The sequence below is a fragment of the Stegodyphus dumicola genome, chromosome X1 (genome assembly GCF_044657685.1).
Source record: "Stegodyphus dumicola isolate Sdum_Otavi_A_Nest chromosome X1, ASM4465768v1".
NCBI lineage: Eukaryota > Metazoa > Arthropoda > Arachnida > Araneae > Eresidae > Stegodyphus > Stegodyphus dumicola.
The window spans coordinates 179,832,385-179,853,963 of record NC_140780.1 but is presented as its reverse complement, the minus strand read 5'-3'; the positions used below and the strand labels follow the sequence as shown (position 1 = coordinate 179,853,963).

Below are 21,579 nucleotides of genomic sequence, written 5' to 3'. Positions count from 1 at the left end.
TAAATAGGATGTTGGGTATATATTTAATAATGAAAAATACTTTGTTTCTTTGCATACCACCTATATTTCTCTTGCGTACAGCCAGTTGAGAATCACTGCCTTAAAAAATGGGATACAGAAGTTGCAGTTCCACTTCCTTTCCACTGGCATTTGAGAAGGAACCCTGACTGGTTTACAGTATCTTTATAGGATTGTTTTTGTTAACCTTTAGGTATGAAAAATCTGCCCCTCCGAAATGCAGTATGGGCAAAGAACTCTTAAAACAGTATCTTACAGGTACAGGGACCGAGAGGTAGGAAAATTTCGCTTAGACCCATGTTATTGAAGCACTGCGTACAGGAACAATAAAGCTATGGTCCGCAATACTTAATGAATGAATAACAATAACGCTACAATAATGGGTGAACTACAAAAAGCTTTGATAGGTTGAAGTTGGATATTGTGCTACTGAAGAATCAGTCTTTTGCCAATCTGAGTTTAATAAGTGGCAGGTAAAAGTTTAATAAATGATTGTTTTTCTATTGATTATTATGTATTTGTTTTGGTTCCTCAAAATATGTATGTAATAAATGGCTGAGTTTATTAACCAGTGAGTTTTATAAGCATTGAGTAGTGTAGTTGGGAGAAACAATGTGTTTTTGTTAGAACTAAAACAAAGTGAATATCATATGAAGCTGTAAAAAAAAAGTGGATAGCAGCAAATGGCTTTCTGTGCCTTAATTGAACAATTAATGGAAGAAACTTGTTAAACTAAAAATTAAACAAAGTTTGTTATATCAGTACTTTCATCCAACTGCAAAGTGGAATTCTCACTTTGTCTTATTTTTTGAGTAAGTGTCTCTTTTATGGAACTTGCCATTTCATGAATTCATCGATTTGCTGTATCATTTGGTAATGGAATATTATCAGCTGCTTTTTCGTTGAATAATGTTAAAAGGTTTTCTTTAATAGTGTAAGCCTACCCAGTCTTGGCAATGCTTACTAAAAAAAATGATTGTAATTGAAAATAGAGCAGCTGAAAATCTTAAAGTGACTATTCTGGTGACATAAATCAGAGAATGAAATTCAGGATGCTTGCGAAGAGTAGTCCAAATGGAGATGTAAGCGAAGTCTGCATTTAGCCAATAGAATTATTGAAGAGTAAAAAATCATGTGACCCTCATGGAAGGCTGCAAGTGCAAAGTGTTTCATCTGCTGTTTCGTAGTTTGGTCAGAAGAGTCATATCACACTAGGTTCACTTTATTGTGAAATTTTGTTTATTAAGGAATTTAACAAGACAGGATAATAAGATTAAAGCATTATTATATGCACAAATAAGTTTTAATGCAGATTTCAATTTATAAAATTGTTTGTTAACAGAATTGAATGACTTGAAACACCATCCACCATATAATAAAATCAGCTTCATAATTTTTAATAGTCCTCTTCTTGCTTTGTTACATGTAGTGTGGGAGAATGTGCAAAAGGATCTGTGTAATTAGTAAAGCATCTTATAATTTGATTATTCTCTAAACATTATTACTTAACACACATATAAATTAAAAGAAATAAGGTTCACTGAATAATATTGATTTGTTGCAAATTTAAATTTAGTGGATTATAGAGAAAATTACATTCACAGCAAAAAATTAAACTAAAGCAATTGTTCTGTAAAAAAATTAATATGCTTTTTTATGTAAAAAATATTTTGTTTTGATTGCAATATTTTTTACAGCAATTGTTCTGTTAAAAAAATTATGCTTTTGAATGTAAAAAAAAATTGCTTTGGTTTGTTTTCATTTTGATTTGTTGTGCTTCTGAGTGATTGCTTATTTCCATAAACTGAAATGCCACCAATTTCTGTATTAATTTTTTTAAATAGTATTTCTGAATTAATATACGTGTAATTAAAGTAAAACACAACTCTGCTAAAATATTGATGCCTTGTGAATAGCAGCTGTTTTGTTTGAATTCATTCTATTAAAAGTTTTTTGTAGGGAAGGTAGCTATAATTCTTTAGATATTTTTCTTTTACTTAAATATACAAGATATTCAGGGGACGATTGAAAATTTTAACTAATATTAGTTTTCTGATAAATCTGAGAATGATATTCTTTATTCCAAACATTCAGTTATTAAATCCATTACTTGTCTTATCTCTTTTTATTGTTTCTTATTGACATTAAATATCTTCACAAGTGTAAAACAGAATATTTATCATCAGCTAAAAGTTAATAGCTTTGATGCTGCCAAATTAATACGTAAATAATTTTATTATTAGTGTGTATTTTTATTTTTGAATTTACGATGAGGTTCAAACTTTGGAAAGTTTATGTAGAATTATGTACAGAATAAAATATGCAACAAGGTAAAAATAAAGGATAATTTATACAAGAGGTGCAGATATATCATTACATAATGGGTTACTGTTCTTTATGCATGAAAGAGTGAACATTTGTAATAATTAGGGAGAATATTGTAAGGCAGAGAATTTGATTTTGTAGAACTTGTAATTTATTAGGTTCTTGTTGCTGTTCCATACAGGGAATGCATATAGCTATATTGGTCAGATCATTGCTTTATAACTATGCAGTTTTTTAATTGAGAATTTGAAATTTCTGCCAATATTTGGTTTGAGAGAACTGACGATGCCATGAACAATGCTGATGGTTTTATTAATGTGGACAATTACGATCTCTTTAAATGAAAACTCATCACAATATGGTTCCAATGCAGTATTGAAAAGTGCAAACACGTTTCTCAGATTATGGACACATGATAAGAACTCAGTTTGGTATTGGCTCTTCTTTCATGTCGTGGACGAAGAAGCTGAACGTGAGTGTACTCAGGTTTACATCATCCTCTGCGTAATGTGAATTTGTGCCGGTAGAAAAAAATAGCGGCAACTACATCATGAACATATGCATTTTTCTGTATTTGTATATTTACAGATATATCTAGACACCATTACATTTTCTAAATTTCATGCATCAGAAGTGTACTCTGAATAGTGATGTAATTTCTGTGTATATGTTTAGATGTGTAAGCTTTTATTTTAAATGAATGCTATTTCGTTTAAATGCAGGCTTATGAAAAAGCTTTTATGTTATTTTTCCGAGAAAATCTCAATGAGTATAATATAGATTTGGTAACAATAGTTTTTATGTTTTTCCTTTTTTGGCTAGGCTTCTGAATCCTGTTCCACATCAGAATCTTTTAATGCTGAAGTTGTAGAAACAACTTGTGATATTTTAAAAGGAAGCTCAAGAGAAAGTTTAAACATTGAATTGATCTTTTTGGAGCACAACTATGCTATTAATCCAGACTGCATCACTAAAGAGTATGTACATTGGGAATTACATTCTTGATTATGTCTCTGTACCTATTTTTTATATAATATATATGTATTTAAAATGTCTTTTCATGTTGTTATTAGCATAACAAGTAATGCATTGCTCTTTCATGCTCTACTACCTTCTATGTTGTTTCTGAAAATTATTTATCTTTTGTGAAGTGGCAACTCGTCTATTTTTCAGATCGTAAAAATGAAAATTTTGTTCTTTTTCTTCCCTTATCAAGTTCACTAATATTTATTTTATTCAAGTTAAAAGGTAGTTGAAGGTTTTAAAAAAAGGTCTTTTTCTTTCCTTATCAAGTTCACTAATATTTATTTTATTTAAGTTGTTAAAAGGTAGTTGAAGGTTTAAAAAAAGGAAGAGTAAAAAGGCTATTTTAACTTTCTCTTCATCGTTTACCACCAAACTCAAGCATTAATTAAACGAAAATGGCAAACACTGATGAAAATGAAAGTGATACTTTAGCATTGGTCATTGCAAGGGTTAGCATTAAAATTTCCGCATTTGAAAACTGGATATGGTTTCTGTAATAGGGAGCATAAATTTGAATTGCTGTAATAACAGCAGATCAGAAGAAAAATGATTATGCCATCTGATCCCTTGAAGCTGAAATATTATCACAAGTGTCAGATGTTTTGATTAATCCACCAAAGACAAGAAGTACATTGCAATAAAAGACAGGCTGATTTTTATCTTCATAGATGCTGAAACTCAAAAGCTATTAACTGAAGTAGAACTGGGCAATAAAAGCCATCACAGCTATTACGTGAAACGATGAACTTGGCTTCTAATAAGGTGAGTAAGCATTTTCTTTAAACTCTGGTTTTCAAAGGTTGCCAGTAGAAATGACAAGCACTATATCAGTCAATGGTGTTGATGTATCAAAATTTGTGACAGTGGCCGATAAAATTTGGAAAATCAACATCATATCAGAATGCTGCTGTCGCATGTTCCACTGATGACTATGTTTTAGTTAAACTATAAGAGAGATTTCATAGTTATCATTACAAATGAACAAGTTGAATAAAAGGCAGTTTTCTGATTATCAACAGTTTAGACCTCCACTCTAATAGCAATTCTATATAGGTATAGTAGTGGGCAACACAATATATATTATAAAGTGAGGTTTGGCAACAAGGCTTTCAAATGCATTAAACCTTCCAGTTGGCATAACAAACTGACTTTCAGCCACAAGAAAACTAAATCCATGGCTCTTGCATATGCCAGAGAGTCAAGGAATAGAGCTGTGTCATCATTTTATTCTTGGCAAAGAGATTGCCACACAATTTTTAGTTGATACCGGTGCAGAAATTTTATCATTCCACCATTACCTACAAAAATGATCTCTTGTTAAGCTGGAATTCTTTGTTGTAAATGGAACCAAAATCTTTGGAACAAAAGTTCCTAAAATTACATTTGGGACTAAGAACAACATTTGATTGGCCTTTCTTTATCCTCTGTTGGTATTCCCTGCTATGATGCTGGTACACCAATGTTAAATGGAGTACAAAATCAGTAAGGAGCTATTCATAAACAATTTTCTGATTTATTATGACCAACACTTGTCAATAATAAAATTAAGAATCATAACATTGAACATTTAATGGAAACCAAATGAGCTTCTGTTACTGCTAGGGCTAGAAGACTCATATCTAAAAAATTAAAAGCAGATAAAGCAGAATTCAATTTCATGTTACAACAAAGTCTCTGTAGACCTTCCAAAATTTGTTGAGTCAGTCCTCTGCATTTCACCTTAAAGAAATCAAGTGATTAGAGATCATGTGGAAATTAGAGGTCACTTAATAATACAGTACAAAGTCCGAGATCAGAATGTCTAATATCCAGAATGATCTACAATCCAGACCATAATGCCACCAAAAAAATTTTTTTATGCTTTATGTTTCATTTTTACATCAAAATTTTACATCTGAAATATATGTAAATTTTAAACTAAAATTTCAGAAATACTTCTTCAGAGAATCTGCGAGGTGTGGAAGTCACCAAAATGTCTATAATAGTGTTTCATTGTGCCTTTTTGACATGTAGTAAGTGTTCCATCTGACAGCCACAATCATATTTATTAACCTCATATTTATTAACTGTTTGTATGTTACTTTGCTTCCATCTAATAATCATGTTTTTTAACTTCCAGTTATAAATTGAGAGAATTAGGTTAATTAAGGAAGTTCTTGGAGACTGAATGTGTAGTGGTAGAAAGCACATTACATTGCAACTAAAAATATCAGAATTGCAGTTTTCCTTTTTGATATGTCCAATTTATGCCTTGGCAAGTAAAAACTGTAAAACTGCCAGTGGGGAACTTGTATAGTCATCATTTTGCAATTTGTCGAATTAAACCCAAAACTTCCATTGCAGTGTTTCTTTTAATGGCCTTTCAAAGGACATATATAAATAATATATACAGTCAAAAGTCTTTAATCCAGACGTCCATAATCCGGACCTCAAAGCTAGCTACAAGCTTTCTGCACATGCGTAAACGCATTATGCGTATAATACCTTTACGCATGAGCGTTTAATGTATAACGGACGGTACAAGCTAGGCTAAAATGATCTAATTATCTATTTCAGTTAATGTTGCAGATTGCGTTGGTCCTTAATCTTCTAATTGGATCCGGCTTATTATTTTTTGCAGACTGTTAGAGCAATTTTATAAAAAGTAAGCTTGAACTTTCGATTATGTCAAAAAGAGTTTCCAATTCTGAAGCTGCCAAAGCATTTACAAAGCGAAAGCATGTTTCCATGTACCGCTTCCGATAGTGAAGAAAGTGACAAAGAGGTTATTGAAAACGAAAAAATTTCGATTGACAAATTAGTCGGTATTCTCAACACAGCACTTATAGGGCTTGAACAGTGGAACTTTGTAACTGAACAAGAAATTATGTCTTGTTTATAGAATTAAAGATAAAAAGTATTAGCACATAAAACGAAGCAACTTGAACAATTTACATTGAAAGAAATGTTTAATAAAGTAAACAAATAAATATTAAGCCTCTTTTTTTTTTTTTTTTTTTTTTTGTAAATTTGGTACCCTTTAGATCATAATTGCTCTTTATTTCATAAATTATAGTTTCATATTTTTAATTTTATAATTTCTGCATGTCATCTTACCAGATTTAAACTGATGATCTATAATCCGGAAAAACCGATAATCCAGAATTGCCGAAGTCCCGACAAGTCCGGATTAAAGACTTTTGACTGTATATATATATATATATATATACATAGTGTTTCATTATATATGTGAATTGAATGTTTTTGATCAGTTGAAAGTATATTTTGACTTGTTTAATTGTAAACAGTTTTTTTTTAGTGTAAAAAATTTGTTATGGCTTAAAAATCTCTTATGACATAATCTAACTGAAAAAAAATCTAAACTCAGTGGTGCAGCAGCTTTAGTGGACCACGGCCTGCAGTGCCCTTTTTCTGCTTTCTTGACCTTTGGCCCTGGAGTGCATCAGCATATGCCCTGGACAAGTGGTTAGCTTGCCGTAGGCCACCTGGTGTTTAGACCCCAAGTGAACTTGGTACTCATTTTATTGACCCACTCAAGGAATGAAAGGCTGAGTCAAACTTGCCTAACCCGGGGATCGAATCCTGGACCTGTTGTGCAGCTGAAAATGCGCTGGCCACTTTGCCACCGGGCAGTCTCTGACATAATCTAATGTTGTTGTTACTAATCTCCATGTCTAGAAATATACTAGATGAGGTCCACGAATCCATTCACCTTCAGAAAATCGAAAACAAGCTTAGGAGACTTGTAAAGCTTCTCAAGAGACAACTCCAGGCACTCAAGGATATGTGCCAATGATGCTGGTGCATTTTGACATTTAGAACAAATTGGGTGCATCTTGAGACCTCTCTCAAAAGTAAGTCCTTTCAGGTGTCCACTGAAGAATCAGGAAAGTGTTGTCTGAACACATCTATCGCAATCAATAGCAAGAGATCTTCCAGGACAATCAGCTTGATACCAGAGTTGATTTGGGGGAATGAGCCAAATTTGCCTGTCTGTGTGTCTTCTAATGGAATACAGTTCAAGATATGTAAATGAATTGGTAACTGGTAATGATTCTTCAGAACCCTCCTTCACCAGAATGTCTGCCATTTCATTCCCCCATATATCAACATGGGAAAGAATTCACTGAAGGTGCACTTCACAGAGTGACGAGACCTGCTTAAGCCTGCTAATAATTGCAATTCTGGCCCTATCACACCAACTCTGCCAGTTTGAAAGATATTGGATGGCACTATGACTGTCAGACAAAAACCATACTGCCTTAAGATCTGTAAAGGATGAAATAGCCTTCTTCAATGGCTATAAGCTCCCTCTTAAAAACCGAACTGAAGTCAGAATTTCTTTTCTTTATTTTAACAATATTTCCATTTGTGCATTTAATGACAACTCCACTACTGGAACGAGAATCCTCGCATTTACTCCCATCAGTATAAATAGAGGTAGCTTCAGCGGGAATTGCGTGTATAGTTTCTAAGGCAGATTGTCGTAACAGAGCTGGAATATCATTTTTCCTGGAAACTCGAGACAAAAGTTCCGTAGTCCCTCAGATGGATCTAACCATTGTTTCAAGGAATGCTGCTCAACATTACGGTCAATTATACCAGCATACTCAATTTGATTAAGTGGGCTATTTTTCTTAAGTCTTTGATTATTACTCTAGTGCTGCAGGAATTCTGATGTTCTATTTTGGGAGCCATAACTGAAAAGTTTATTATAATATTTTGCAAGTACAGCATTTCTTCTTAGGCTAAGGGGTTGAAGGTTTGTTTCATACAACACAATTTTATTCGGGCAACTGTTGCGTAAGCCAGTTATAATACGAGAAGCACTAAGTTGGACTCTTTCCATTTATTGGAGGTTGGTTGAAGAGGCACAGCAATAAACGGGGAAACTGTATTCCAAAATAGGTCGTATGATGGCTGAATAAGTAGTTCTCAAAGTGCTAGCATCGGCTCCCCAATCACGTCCTGAGATATACTTTAAAATGTTTATTCATTTTCTGCCCCTAAAAACCAGTACATCAACAGGTTTGTTATTAGTGATCTCTGGATCAAGAACGAAGCCCAAATATTTGGGATATTCATAAAAACTTTTGGATGACAATTATAAAACTTCCTATTGGTGGTAAAAAAAAAAAAAAAAAAAAAAAAAAAACACAATTGATTTAGTTGGATTAAAACTCAATTTGTGGTCTTTCGAGAATTTCCACATAATAATGAATATAATTATTGAATTTTATTAAAATTTCTTTAAAGCATTTTTGAGAACTTTTGATATTTTGGTTTATGTATTGTGCACTTTTATTTATTTATATTTTAAGAATTTTAATAATATGCTTGAAATGCACTTGGCATATGTTTCTGAAATTAATTATTGTATGGTTTCCAGTTGTATTAAAATTACTATAATGTGATAAAATTAAATTGTGACTGCAGTTATGTTCATATTTTACTAATCTGTTTTCCTAGGGTGGAGGAAGATGCTGTTGAAAAAGAGGCCACTCGCCTTGTGGAAGAATCTAAAGGTCTGAATATATCTCTTCCTGTAAGAAGATCTCAGCGTCAAATTGAGAAACTGGAACGCGAATTGTCAGAGAAAGTAGTTGCTGATAAAGATTTATTACCTGAAGAACATTCTTCAAAGCCAGAAATGACTGATTTGAAACTAAATATAACATGTGAAGATAAAGAACACACTGAAAACTCGATTTCAGCAAAATCTCCAAGTTCAAATTTATGTGATGCTTCTATTTTTAATGGCAATTTTGACAAAAGTAATCAACAAATAAAAGAAGAAAACAAACAAGAGATGGTAAACAATGACCACCATCTTTCTACAGATTTGAAAACTGAAGTAAAATCAAAACTTCTTGAAGATGAAGATTCAGATGTAAATAACTCATTATTGCTTAATAAAAAGACTGAAAGGCTTAGAAAGAAAAAAAGTACTGTTGCTGATAAAAGTGCTGTATTAGAAATAGAATCAGAGCTACCCCGAAAAACTAGGTCTTGCAGATCAAGAAGTCTTCAGTTGAATAAAAGATGTAATAAAATGACTGTTGAAAGGAAAAAGGTGGTTTTAGATGCTAATGAATCTGATTTAAAATCTGAGAAAACAGAAATTCGTCAAAATAAGCGACGCAGAAATTCATCAAAATGTACAAGTTCTTTAGTAACTGATAATGAACTTTCAAGTCCAGAAAAAAACCCTGCTAATCAAAAGGTGAGGAAGAGAAATGCTTCAGCATCTTCGATACTAGGAAAAATATCTGCAACTAAAGGTGCATCTATAGAAGCTGTTAATTGTCACAAACGAAAGAAGTGTGCATCATTATCAGAAGACAGAGTGTGTACTCAAAACACTGAGTCTGAGGTTGTGGAAAAGAAACTGTCAATTGAATGTAAAGATTTGATTCAAAAATATCCTAAGACAGCTTCCACTCCACCTCAGAAAGCTGGCAGGCAAAAGAAAGTGCTAAGACGTGAAAGCCTTCGATTTGGCTTGAGTGAAAATGAACCTCCATTATTCAGTCAACCTGATGTTATGGTGAAAGTAAAAAGTGATGATTCACCAGCTAAAAAAGATGAAAAGGAAAAATGTGATGCTCCACTTGTTAAGAAAAATGAAAAAAAGATAACTGTTAATTCAGATTTAAAAAAAGAAGAACAGGAAAAAACTGTTTCATGTTATAAGAAAGATGATAAGGAAAAAAATGATTTAGAGAACAAAATTAGGGCAATTTGTGGTGAGGCCCCTATCAGTACAGATGAGAAAATAGTTGACAAAAAAGTGCATTTGTCTGAAGTGGCTCAAACTAAAGAAGCAGGTGATAATCAAAGTATCACACATAATGCTCAGACAGAAAATTCATGTACAAAAGAGCCAGATTTAAAAAAGACAGGAATTTCTAAAGTAGTAATTGATAATATTAATGAATCAGAGGTTGCACCTGAGACTGAAACCTTACCCTCCAGCCCAGACTGTAAAAATTCTACTGCTTTAAAATCTGTTCCTGAACTTGTTCTAGAGAATGAATCAATTGATAATGAAGTAGAATTGAAAGCTACTCAAGAATCTGTTCATTGCATGAATGATCAGAAATTGTTATCTCCAAGTTTAGTACATGAGCCGCCAAAACCAGAGCGCAAATCACGTAGGCTTATTAAAAAGAAGGAATTTTTTGAAGATATGTTATCAAAAGATTCATCAAGTAGTACAACAAACAAGAAAAGTTCACAAGTTAAAAAAAGTGGAGGTATGCTAAATTTTTATTTTTGTTTGTCATTAGAGTAAACATTATTTATTCTTCAAAATCAAAGCAGGGGGTATTTGAATGTGTTTTGGAATGTCTTACATTTTACTGAAAACAGTAACATATAGTATTTGAAAACAAAGAAAATGAGGTAATTAGCACTTATTTTAATGTGTGTCATATTTAAATAAAATTTAGCAAGGACATAGACAAGGACATCATTTAATTTCTGAGTTAGAACACATCATGATAAAAATTAAATGGTTTGTTAATATGAAGAAAAATAGTTTTGACCAAGTTATAAATGTAAAATTTAATGTTTAAATTATGACTTTGCATAAAGAAATATATATTTATTCATTAATAATAATAATATAAATTATACTTGAATATGTAGTTAAGCTGTCTATTCATTTAAAATATTTTCCATCCTCTGTACTGTTTTCCCTGTTTGAATACATTTCTTACTCTCAAAATTTCCTTTTTGTATAGATCTTGTGTCGTTTTTATTTCAAGAATAAAATATTGTGCTATCTGTATTGTAAGAAATTTTTCATTGCAATTCAGTGTTATGAAGTTTGTGATATTTCTCGTAATATCAGATATCAAGAATCCCAATTTTTTTAAATGCTTTCTTAATACAGGCCTATATTATAGAGCCAAAAGTCACAATAATGTTTCATAGAACTACAGCAATAAAGATCCAGAACTAACAAATTCATTCTTCTTTCATTATTTTCAGTAAAGATCTGTATTGATTTTAAAAGTTACAGCTATTTCATGCAGGTTTAGTGAAAGCAAAATTATTTTATATATTATATTTAATATTAGACTCAGAAATTAGGAGATACTCAAAGCATTAGACAGATACTCTCATTTAACCAATATGAGTATCTATATTTACATAAATCATTTCAAAAGTAAAGTACGCAATTTATTACTTTGTGATGGATTTTTCTTCTTCCTTACGGTGTACTTTTGTGGTCTAATTAAAAGCACATCCAGCTAGCAGTCCACAGTTTGAATCCTGGCAAAAGCATTGTTGATTTTTCATGTTTCTTGCTCTTATAAGTACTTGTTCTGTCTACTACTGGTGTCCACACTAAAATTTGGTTAATCGTAATTCAACATCAGTGAGGATTTGGCGACTGGGTTCCCGGCTTTTCAATCAACTTTTAAGTGTGGGAGAATGTGATTTTGTTCTCTCTTTAAAGCGTCTTTGTATTGAAATGTAATTGAAAAACATGTCTAGCTAGCAATTTGAAAATGCAGAGTTCAGATTCTGGCAAAAGCATTACTGTTTCCACATATTGTCTTCTCTAAAATAAATCTGACAACTTTACAACTTCAAAGGCATAATTTATTTAAGTGTTACATAAAGTATTTATCGTGTATCATGGAACACACTGTATGGAATGAGTGTAGTCAATAATAATTTGGCTAACTTTTAGCAATGTCTATGGAGACATTTGATTAAATGCCATGTTTTGTTTGTCAAACCTTATGTCACTTGTTTGTCAGACCTTATGTCAGCAAAATGTCTGTCTAACAAAATATTTAGTGGGTAGTATGGGTAAGATGTTACATCACTTTAATGAAACTGATCAGAGAAAATTTTATTTTCACCAAGTTTGTTCTTGAATAACTATAAATGCTGAAAATAAATATTTACATAAAGCAAACATAACCATTTCAAATAAACCTCTTGAGTTATACCCAGTCACTATAGTATGAATTACTTCATTATTACTGACTACAGTAAAGACTTCTTGAGTAATAAAAACATGTCATGTGGTAAGCCAAAAAATGGGATCATGCAAGACTAGAAAAAAATTATTTGTCCTCCATCCAATGACTGGAACTAACACTGCATACCATCATACATGAGCAAACTTTGTAATTGTGTAAGACTGTATTAAAAGAAATACACTTGAGAAAAAATGCAGTTTGTTCAATAGCAAGCTTTGTAGTATTTTCCAGTGATAAGCAATATTTTCTAAGAAACATGTTGTAGGATCTATATTTGTTTTCCTGGAAAACAATGATTCAAAAAGATATTTTTTAAAATTTCTAATGGCAAGACAAAATACAAGAAGAAGCAAGAAATTCAAAGACAGAGCAAAACAGCGGTGACCTAAAGTCATAGCCTTAGACAGTCTGGCATGCCAATATTGGATGGCCTTAGAATCATAACAAAGAAGTGCCCCAAAGCAGCAAAGGTGGGCACTAATTATGGGTTCTATAAGATCTCAGAGTAGGCAAAATGCTTGAGTAATTAGATCATTTCAGTAAAGATGTTTTAAGGCAACCATGTCCTGTAAGTAGCTGAAAAAGGGCCACAGTAATGTGTCATAGATATTGTGGTATGTGATTGAGATCTTCAGCTGTTTCATCTTAATGGCTCCAACAATTTAATCTGGTGTCTTTGTTTCATAGCCTGTTTTACATAGCTGTTGAGTAGTAGTGATACAACATATTTGAGTTTGTTGATTGTAATATTGATGCACCTTTCATGCAAGAAAATTTGCCTGTTCATTTCCATAGATGCTGCTGTGTCCTGATAATTAATCCAGAAAGGATGTGCAATGCAAAGCAACTTTTCATATAAGATAACAGCTCTCTCTTTGGTAATTGTTCATATAAGCAAATGTTATTGTTAACAGTAACATAGCTTTAATAGGGGAAAATTTAACATCTCCAGTAATACGTCTCATTGTTTGATTTTGAAAAATTTCCAATTCCTGGAGAACCTGCTCTCTTATCATTATGAGTGATTCACAGCAATATAGGATCAAAGATAATACAAATGTCTTATAAGTAATATTTAGAGTTGTTCTGGTGCTTCTCCACGAGGAGCCAGCCAAGCCTTTGATAGGAGCATCCTGTAAGTGACTCTAGATATAGTCTCCAACTCAACTTTTTATCAGAGATAATGCCTAAATCCAAGCATATTCAAACTTCACTTCAGGGCAAAGTGCCTGATGGATCAGTGAGAAGTAGTAGACTGGAGATTTTATCCAAATTTATCATCATGTTATTTTCAGTGCACCACTGTCACTGAAATCACTGATATGGCTTGATTCAGTCTCTCCTCTATCATGAGCTTTGCATTACATTATGGTGCCTGAGTCCAGATGACTAAGTGATCAGCAGATAGCAAAGCAGTTGACACCTCTTTAGGGTGGCAAATGAATTATTAAGATAGATGTTAAATAGGGTGCTGCTGCTTACTGATTCCTGTGGAAGGCTAGTTTGTAAGTTATATTTAGAATAGCAATTTCCATAATTAACTTTACAGATCATTGGTCTGTAAAGGATCTTATCCATTTTAGTATCTTCTCATTAATCCTCATATGAAGAAGCTTTATAAAGCTTTTCTCACCATACCATGTCATATGCCCCTTTAAAATCAATATATACTGCTGTTAGGATATATATACCTTTCATCCAAGGCATCTTTAATAATTTGGCTAAACAATGGTAACTTGATCATTAGTTGAGCAATTCTTCTGAAATCCACCCTGTTTTGGTACCATAAACCCATTTTCTTGAAATTACCAGTTCAGTCTACTGACTGTGGCTCTTTCCATCCTTTTGCCTAAAATAATTGTAATAGAGATTAGCTGGATGTTTAACTGGATTCCATATCTTTCTTTAATGTTGGTTTAACAATAGCTCTTTTCCACTGTTATGGTACTAATCCTGTGTCCCAGATCTGGTTGAAGTTGAGTAAGATAGTTCTTTTTGTGATTTCGCTTAGATGCCTCAAGAATTTTGCAAGCAGGCAATCTTCTTCCAGCGATTTCTTCATCTTTAAGTATTTTGATGCATGTAACATTGGTTAATACTTCGTCTTCCAGTATTTTCTTGATATAACATAACATTTTTCTTGCATGTGCTCCTTTTTTCTGTTTCTGCATTGGTCCAACCAATTGTCTTTGCTGTGCATCTGTCCAAAGTCAGAACTCTTCCACTTTTAATAATTAGTTTTTTTTTTTGCATGTGAGACTTTTTTTTTTTTGTAGATGTTTGAGAGATCTATGTAACCTTAAACTATCCTTTCTATATTTAATATGCGAGATGAAATTGTCAAAAGCCTTGCACTTACAAGATATTCTTCTTGAAGACTGCTACTTGTTTTCTTCATGCTTTAACTTCACTAGGATGTTTTTGTTCGTTCAGCCTTTCTTCTAAGGCGATGATATTTTTTCCTTTCTTCCTCCAGCCTGTTGCTCCAGAAGCTCCTAACATTTTTCACTTTCTCCCTTGGGACACTCAGTTTAGCCCAACGTGAGAGGGCTTTATTATTTTTGCAATTAATTTGCTAGGTTGACTATTAAAGTCAAACCTACCCCTATGTATTTCAATCTTTAGTTAAATTTTCAGATTTCTTCCATTCAGCATTTTTTAAATCTAAGATTTCATAGGCTACCTAGGGAGGTCTTTTGTAGTTGATGGTTTAGATTGAAAGAAGCAGTGACTTCTCTGTGACCTGACCCCAGGTCTGTAACTTTTCGCTTTGTAAAAGGACCAACGTAGGGAGACACAGAGAGCAGATCTGGTGCTCTATTCTCCCATTGTAGTGGATATGAGTGTGGGGGTCACTAGCATTATAGGTCAATTGTAGCATGTGTGTGTTTAAGAGGTCTTCAAACACTCTACCTGCAGCATTTACATCTTGATAGCCCCAGAGTATACAAGTATGCGCTCACGTGTCTTATGATAATAGTTTTTTTGAAGAGTATTCAAAGTAGACTTTTCAGGCATGCTTGCTGTAGGTATATAAATTGCATAGATCGTGGAATGAAGACCTGCTTTCCAAACATTAGTTTTACTAATTTTACTTTTATTAATGGTCTATCCCATTTCTTTACAAATCTGAAAGCTTGCTATAAGATTTCTCCTCACTCCTACTAATATTCAATTAGCAACTTTCTGATATTTAGGGAGTAGATAAAGAAAGAACCTGGAAAGGGATAGTATTTTAAGTTATCCATTGTGAGATTTGCTTCCATAATTACAAATACATCTAAATTATCTATATTTAAATTTGAATTATGCCACTCCTCTTTGGCTTGGACTTCCAATGTGCATTCCACTGTAGGACATTCAGGGAAACACTCTGATTTTTCCGTTATCTCCATGGACGAGAACTATGTAACATGCTGAAAGTATAGACCATTTTACCAACAAGCATTGCCTAGACCAATAAGCCTTACCACATGGAGGTAGGTCTATGTTTCAAATCAAAATAAAATTCTATTGTTGAAATCGTGTTGTTAAATAAAGGGAAGATAAAAACATGCAATCTGAAAGTGTCTCAGTATCTCAAAAATATATATATATTTTTTTTAGTAGGAAAATTAATTATACAAATATTTTGCTTCTGTTCTTAGGTGATGTGTAGACTACTATTGCAAATTCATAAAATTTGATTTTTGAGCTAATTTTAATTTTAAATCTCTATTCCTTTGTGAACATAAAATGGTGTGAACTGAAAAATGTTAAAATACTGTTAGGTATATTCAAAATGATACACATCTGATTTCACTGGAGCATATATTCTGGGAACTAGAAATAATAGTGTGTGTTAAGAACTAGAATATCATCAAAATGTTCATGATGGTTTCTTAATGAAGTGTTCTGTTGAATCACTTGCAATGGAGCTGTAGCCTCCTAGTTCACTAGATCTTATGTCATGCAACTTGTTTTTTTTGGGGGGGATATTTTAAGATTCTGCATTACTGAATGGCTTACAAATTAACATAATCTCAAAATCTGAGGTGTAAGAGAAAAAAGCTGGTGCTGTTACTCTCCTTTGCAAAAAAATCGAAGCACCATGAAGGAAGTGGTTATTTTTGATCAATTGAATATGTGTATATAGCTCATACACAGATAATAAAATAATTAAAAAATCAAGGTCATAGTACCTATTCACGACTCACAATCACCCATTCAGTGTTCAAATTAGTAGTTGGTCGAACCGCCCCTGGCGGCAATGTATGCTTGAATTCGTAGAGGCAAGGTGCAGTAGAGGTTCTTAATGTCATCCTGCGACACATTCTGCCAGGCATTCATCAGTTGTCGCTCCAGATCTGCGATATTTTGTGTTGCACGAATCTGGCGGCCTACCATGTCCTAGACATGCTCCATTGGTGAAAGGTCTGGTGACTTTGCTGGCCAAAGAAGAGTATCAACCACACGGAGACAGTCCAGAGATATGCGAGCGGTATATGTCCTAGCATTATCTTGTTGGAAAATAGCCCCAGGATGACTTGCCATGAAGTGTAATGCAACCAGTCGCAGGATGGTATCAACATATTGTTGAGCTGTCAAAGATGTATGGAGGATGACTAAAGATGACCTGCTGTCATAAAAAATAGTGTTTCACACCAGACACGAACACTGTGGTCATCAGCTTCAAGAGTGAAGCAGGACTCATTGCTGAAAACTATACGATGCCAGTCTGATGGCAGCCATGATGATCGGCTGCGACACCACTCCAGGCGACTCCGCCAATGTTGTGGGGTCAAAGGCAAACATTTTAAGGGTCTCTTTGAGCGTAACCCCGCCTCAGACAATTGCTGTGAGATGGTGGATGGTACTATGGTAGGTATAGACGTGGCTGTGGTGCATTGAATAGTCGACAATGATACCGTGGGGGCAGTTTGGGCCTGGCGAACAATCATCCTATCTTGCCTCGCATTTGTGCTCCTTGGTTTCCAGAGTCTTCATTTCATCAGCAAGTTCCTTTTGGCAACCATTGCTGCCAACATCTTTGCACAACAGTATCTGTACACTGCAGGTGATGGCCTATTGCTCTCTGGCCACCCAGCTTCTCACAACTCTACAATGCAACCACTTTGAAGTTGTTAAGTTATCTGTAAGGTCTTCGATTTCGTCATAATAGCATCTTTAGTTGCTCCTAATGGATTTTTTTTTTTTTAAAAAAAGATGTATGGAGGAAATCTGTCTGTAGGTACAGATGTCACGCAAAAACGTCGTTGCAATAGTTTTCAGAGAGGTTGAAATGGATATTTTCATAGAAATATGGGCCCACCAGCGGCTGAGCGGTAAAGTCGATGAAAACTGGTAGTTCGGTCCGAGGTCCGAATCCCGCAAACAGGCTGGCTGCTTGGGTGCTTTCGTGGTTTTCCCCATGGTTAACATGTATATGAGCCAGTTTCCCTTAGAAAGTCCTCCACGAAGGCATCCCTTCCCTTAGGCAGATAGCCCCTGTGTGCTTTGCCATAATTAAATAAACCTACACACCTACCTAATGGAATTACAATGGCAGCAATGAAAAAAGATAAATTTTCCACCTCTGTTACTGGTTTTATACTTTGCGAATTGCGCACTAGAAATGTGTGCTATTGTAGCATCTGATTTCGAGAGTATCAGTACTCTTATACCCGAGAACCTCTGTTAACGAGAGTAGAGTAGAATGTAATGTAACTGCGCAAATAGCGCATCGCTGCTGTCTTATGAGTTAGTTAGAAATAAATGTTTGTGCCGTGAACTAGTCTATTTTGGTTGCGTCATGCATTTTACTGAACCCACGCCGCTTGACACAACAAGTTGGCGACGAGGCTGTGTGAGAAGAAAATCGTTCCCGACTCGGCGCACACGGTTACATGCGTAAGTAGTGGCAAAACCGAAACTTGGATTAGGGGATTTCCCGAAAATTGCAAAAGGTAGGAAAGTTATTTGATTTTTATTTTGAAAGGATGGAGAAGTTAATTGAAGAATTGATAAAGCAGAATGAAGCTTTAATGGTCGCATTGCAAGAGAAATCGGAACATAAACAACACAAAATTTGTGTTTCTTTTGATAAATTCAATGAAATGGTAGAAAATTTTGATTTTTTCATAGAACGATTTGAGGCTTTTTTGGACATTCAAAATGTTCCAGAGGCAAAACGTGGGAAAGTTCTGATCTCAAGCTTGAATGTGAAATTGTATAATTTGTTGAAAAATTTACTCTGTCCAGATAATCCTTCAGATAAAAATTTTACCGAACTAAAAAAGGTTCTTAAGGATCATTTAAATCCTAAAGCATTAATAATACCTAGTCGGCACATGTTTATTAATAGAAAACAGCATGAGGGGGAATCAATTAGTAGTTATGTCGCTGAATTATGCTCGTTAGCCATTCCTTGTGAATATAAAGAGGATATGCTAAATACAATGTTAAGGGATGTTTTCGTTAGCAGTCTACGAGGTAATATCTTAGATCGATTATTTCAGGAAGATGATATCGATTTAGAGAAAACATTAAAGATAGACTTGGCGATGGAAAAGGCGGTTAAGGGTGCAAATGAGATTATAGCAAATTCCGTAGAACTGAAGGTACTTAAAACCAAGAAAAATGAGTCCAAACCGCGGAAACAAAACTTTGTAGCTAAGAACAATAAGGGTAAAAATGAAACTTGTTCGCGTTGCTTAGGAGCAAATCACAATAAAAACAACTGTAGATTTGCAACAAGTGAATGCCGCTTTTGTAAAAAAATTGGACATATTGAAAAGGCGTGTTATTTGTCTAGGAAAAACCGACAGGTTAAACAAAAGAAAGTTGAGGCAAATAATGATTATGATTCGAAAAGTGAGGTCCCCATCTATGGATTTAACTCCAGAACACACATGTTAAGAGAGGAAGAGCCAAAAAGACCGCCAGTAATGCTTCAAGTTAAAATTGAAAACAAACCAGTTAGCATGGAACTTGATACTGGGGGAACAGTTTCGGTAATGTCCGTAAATGAATTTAGAAAAATTTCCAATAAAAAGATTCAGCCTACAAATTTAGTTTTTAAAACTTAAAGGGGTGATAAGGTGGTACCTTTAGGATATGTTCCTGTTAAAGTTGAATACCAAGGTCAAAAATTAGTTTTAAATCTATACATTGTGAAGGAAAATTTGGACACTATCTTCGACTGAGAATGGCTGTATAAAATCAATCTTGATTGGAATGCCATCAAAGCATTGAAAACTTCTAGTGAATTGAATTTAAAAAAATTGCTTGAGGAGTATAAGGAAATTTTTGACAGTAAATTAGGTGAAATTAGCAATCACGAAGTAAAGCTAAATTTGAAACCTAATACTCAACCAATATTTTGTAGGTCACGACCGGTACCTTTCGCATTAAAAAATAGAGTTGAATCAGAAATTGATCGGCTTGAGAAAGAAGGTATCATTGAGAGGGTTGAGACTTCAGAATGGGCAACACCAATTGTGCCAATTGTTAAATCTGATGGTTCCATTAGGCTTTGTGCTGATTATTCTGTGACTCTGAATCCTAATTTGGAAGTGCCACAGCATCCATTACCAAAACTCGAAGAAATATTTTTATGCCTTAATGGAGGAAAAATTTTTTCGAAACTTGATTTCAGTCATGCTTATCTACAAATGAAGGTGCATCCGGAGAGCCAACGGTTATTAACAATAAACACGCATGAGGGGTTGTATATTTGTAAACGCTTAATGTATGGATTAAATGCTGCCCCAGCTATTTGGCAGCGCTATGTTGAGGGATTATTTCAGGGGATTGAAGGAATTAAAATTTTTATGGATGATGCTCGAGTGACAGGACCGGATGATCAGTCTCATTTAAAAGCATTGGAAATATTTTTCAAAAAATGCAAGGAGCACACCCTAAAATTGAACTTAACTAAAAGTAAATTCTTTCAAAATGAGATTGAATTTTTAGGGCATAAAATTGATGTCGATGGATTACATAAAACGGATGAAAAGATTCCGGCAATTGCTAATGCCCCTATGCCGAAAGGCGTCCAAGACATCAAAAGCTTTTTTGGGATTAGTGAATCAGGGTTCGTACGGTCCTTAAAAGTCCTTAATTTTTCAAAAATGATTTTTGGTCCTTAAAAGTCCTTAATTTTGGCCAAAATGAATAAACGGTCCTTAATTTTGCTCATTTGACATTTCTTATCATTTCTAATGATTGCCATTCTAAGTGTGAATTACGGTTTCTCATGAATATGGAATTAAAATTACACGGCTCTTAACCAATCTGTTGGCGGATTTGCGTTGCAAACAATAAAAAAAAAAAAAAAAAAAAAAAAATTAGCTACCCGAACGAAAGTATCAGTGTCTGATTGGCTATTCACCCAATCTTTCGAAACAGGTGTCATCCTTAAATTTAGGCAGATTGTGACGAAAGCGTGAAGCCGGAAGTTCTTTAAGAGGCGAAAGTGATGATGAAGGTGCTCGAGAAGAAAAAGGGGGGGGATTCTGAAAATATTTGCCAAAATTAGAGCAATCCCAACCTGGAAGGCTACAACCCTTCCGACGCCAATAGGAAGAAGATGCCTGGAAAGTGCATTTTCAATAAACTGTTGTTTCAATAAACTTCATCCTTCTGAGAATTCCATGTAATACCTAAAGCTTTAAACATTATCACTTTTGGAGGAGAATGAAAGCTCAGAGCTTGTAGAAGGGCTATCCAACAGTTCAGGAGAATTAGAGTTCCATTTGTGCAAAGTCATTCCACAACTATGAAAAAGCTGTATAAGCTGATTTTTCAATTCCCTTGCTAAGTTTGATGAACCAGAGATGACATCATCAACATAACAGTCTGACAAGACAGCTTTGGCAGCTTCAGGATATTTATGCATTTTGTCATATGCAACTTGCTTTATGCATCTAATGGCTAAAAATGGGGCACTTTTAGTACCATAAGTCACCGGTTTGAGTCTATATGTCACAGGTGAGTCGCTAAGGTTTCTCTTCCATAAGATTCAAAATAAGTCTCTTTGGGATTCATCAACTAAAATTTTCCGGTACATTTTTTGTATATCCACAATAACTGCAACTTGATGTTTTCTAAATCATACAAGAATATCAAAAGTATCTTCTTGGACTGCTCCCGCTAAAAGTAAATCATTCAAACTTAATCCATTTGAGCTTGAGGCTCTAGCATTAAACACAACTCTTCATTTTGTACT

General features: G+C 34.0%; 1 protein-coding gene across 1 annotated transcript in view; it reads left to right on the top strand.

The window, feature by feature from the left end:
• pps (protein partner of snf) overlaps positions 1-21,579 on the top strand; it is a 176,053-nt gene that overhangs the window by 42,959 nt on the left and 111,515 nt on the right. Inside the window, exons 4-5 of the mRNA XM_085807651.1 lie at positions 3,166-3,320; positions 8,839-10,625. Of these exons, the coding sequence (XP_085663777.1) occupies positions 3,166-3,320; positions 8,839-10,625 (1,942 nt within the window). The remainder of the gene's footprint in view (positions 1-3,165; positions 3,321-8,838; positions 10,626-21,579) is intronic.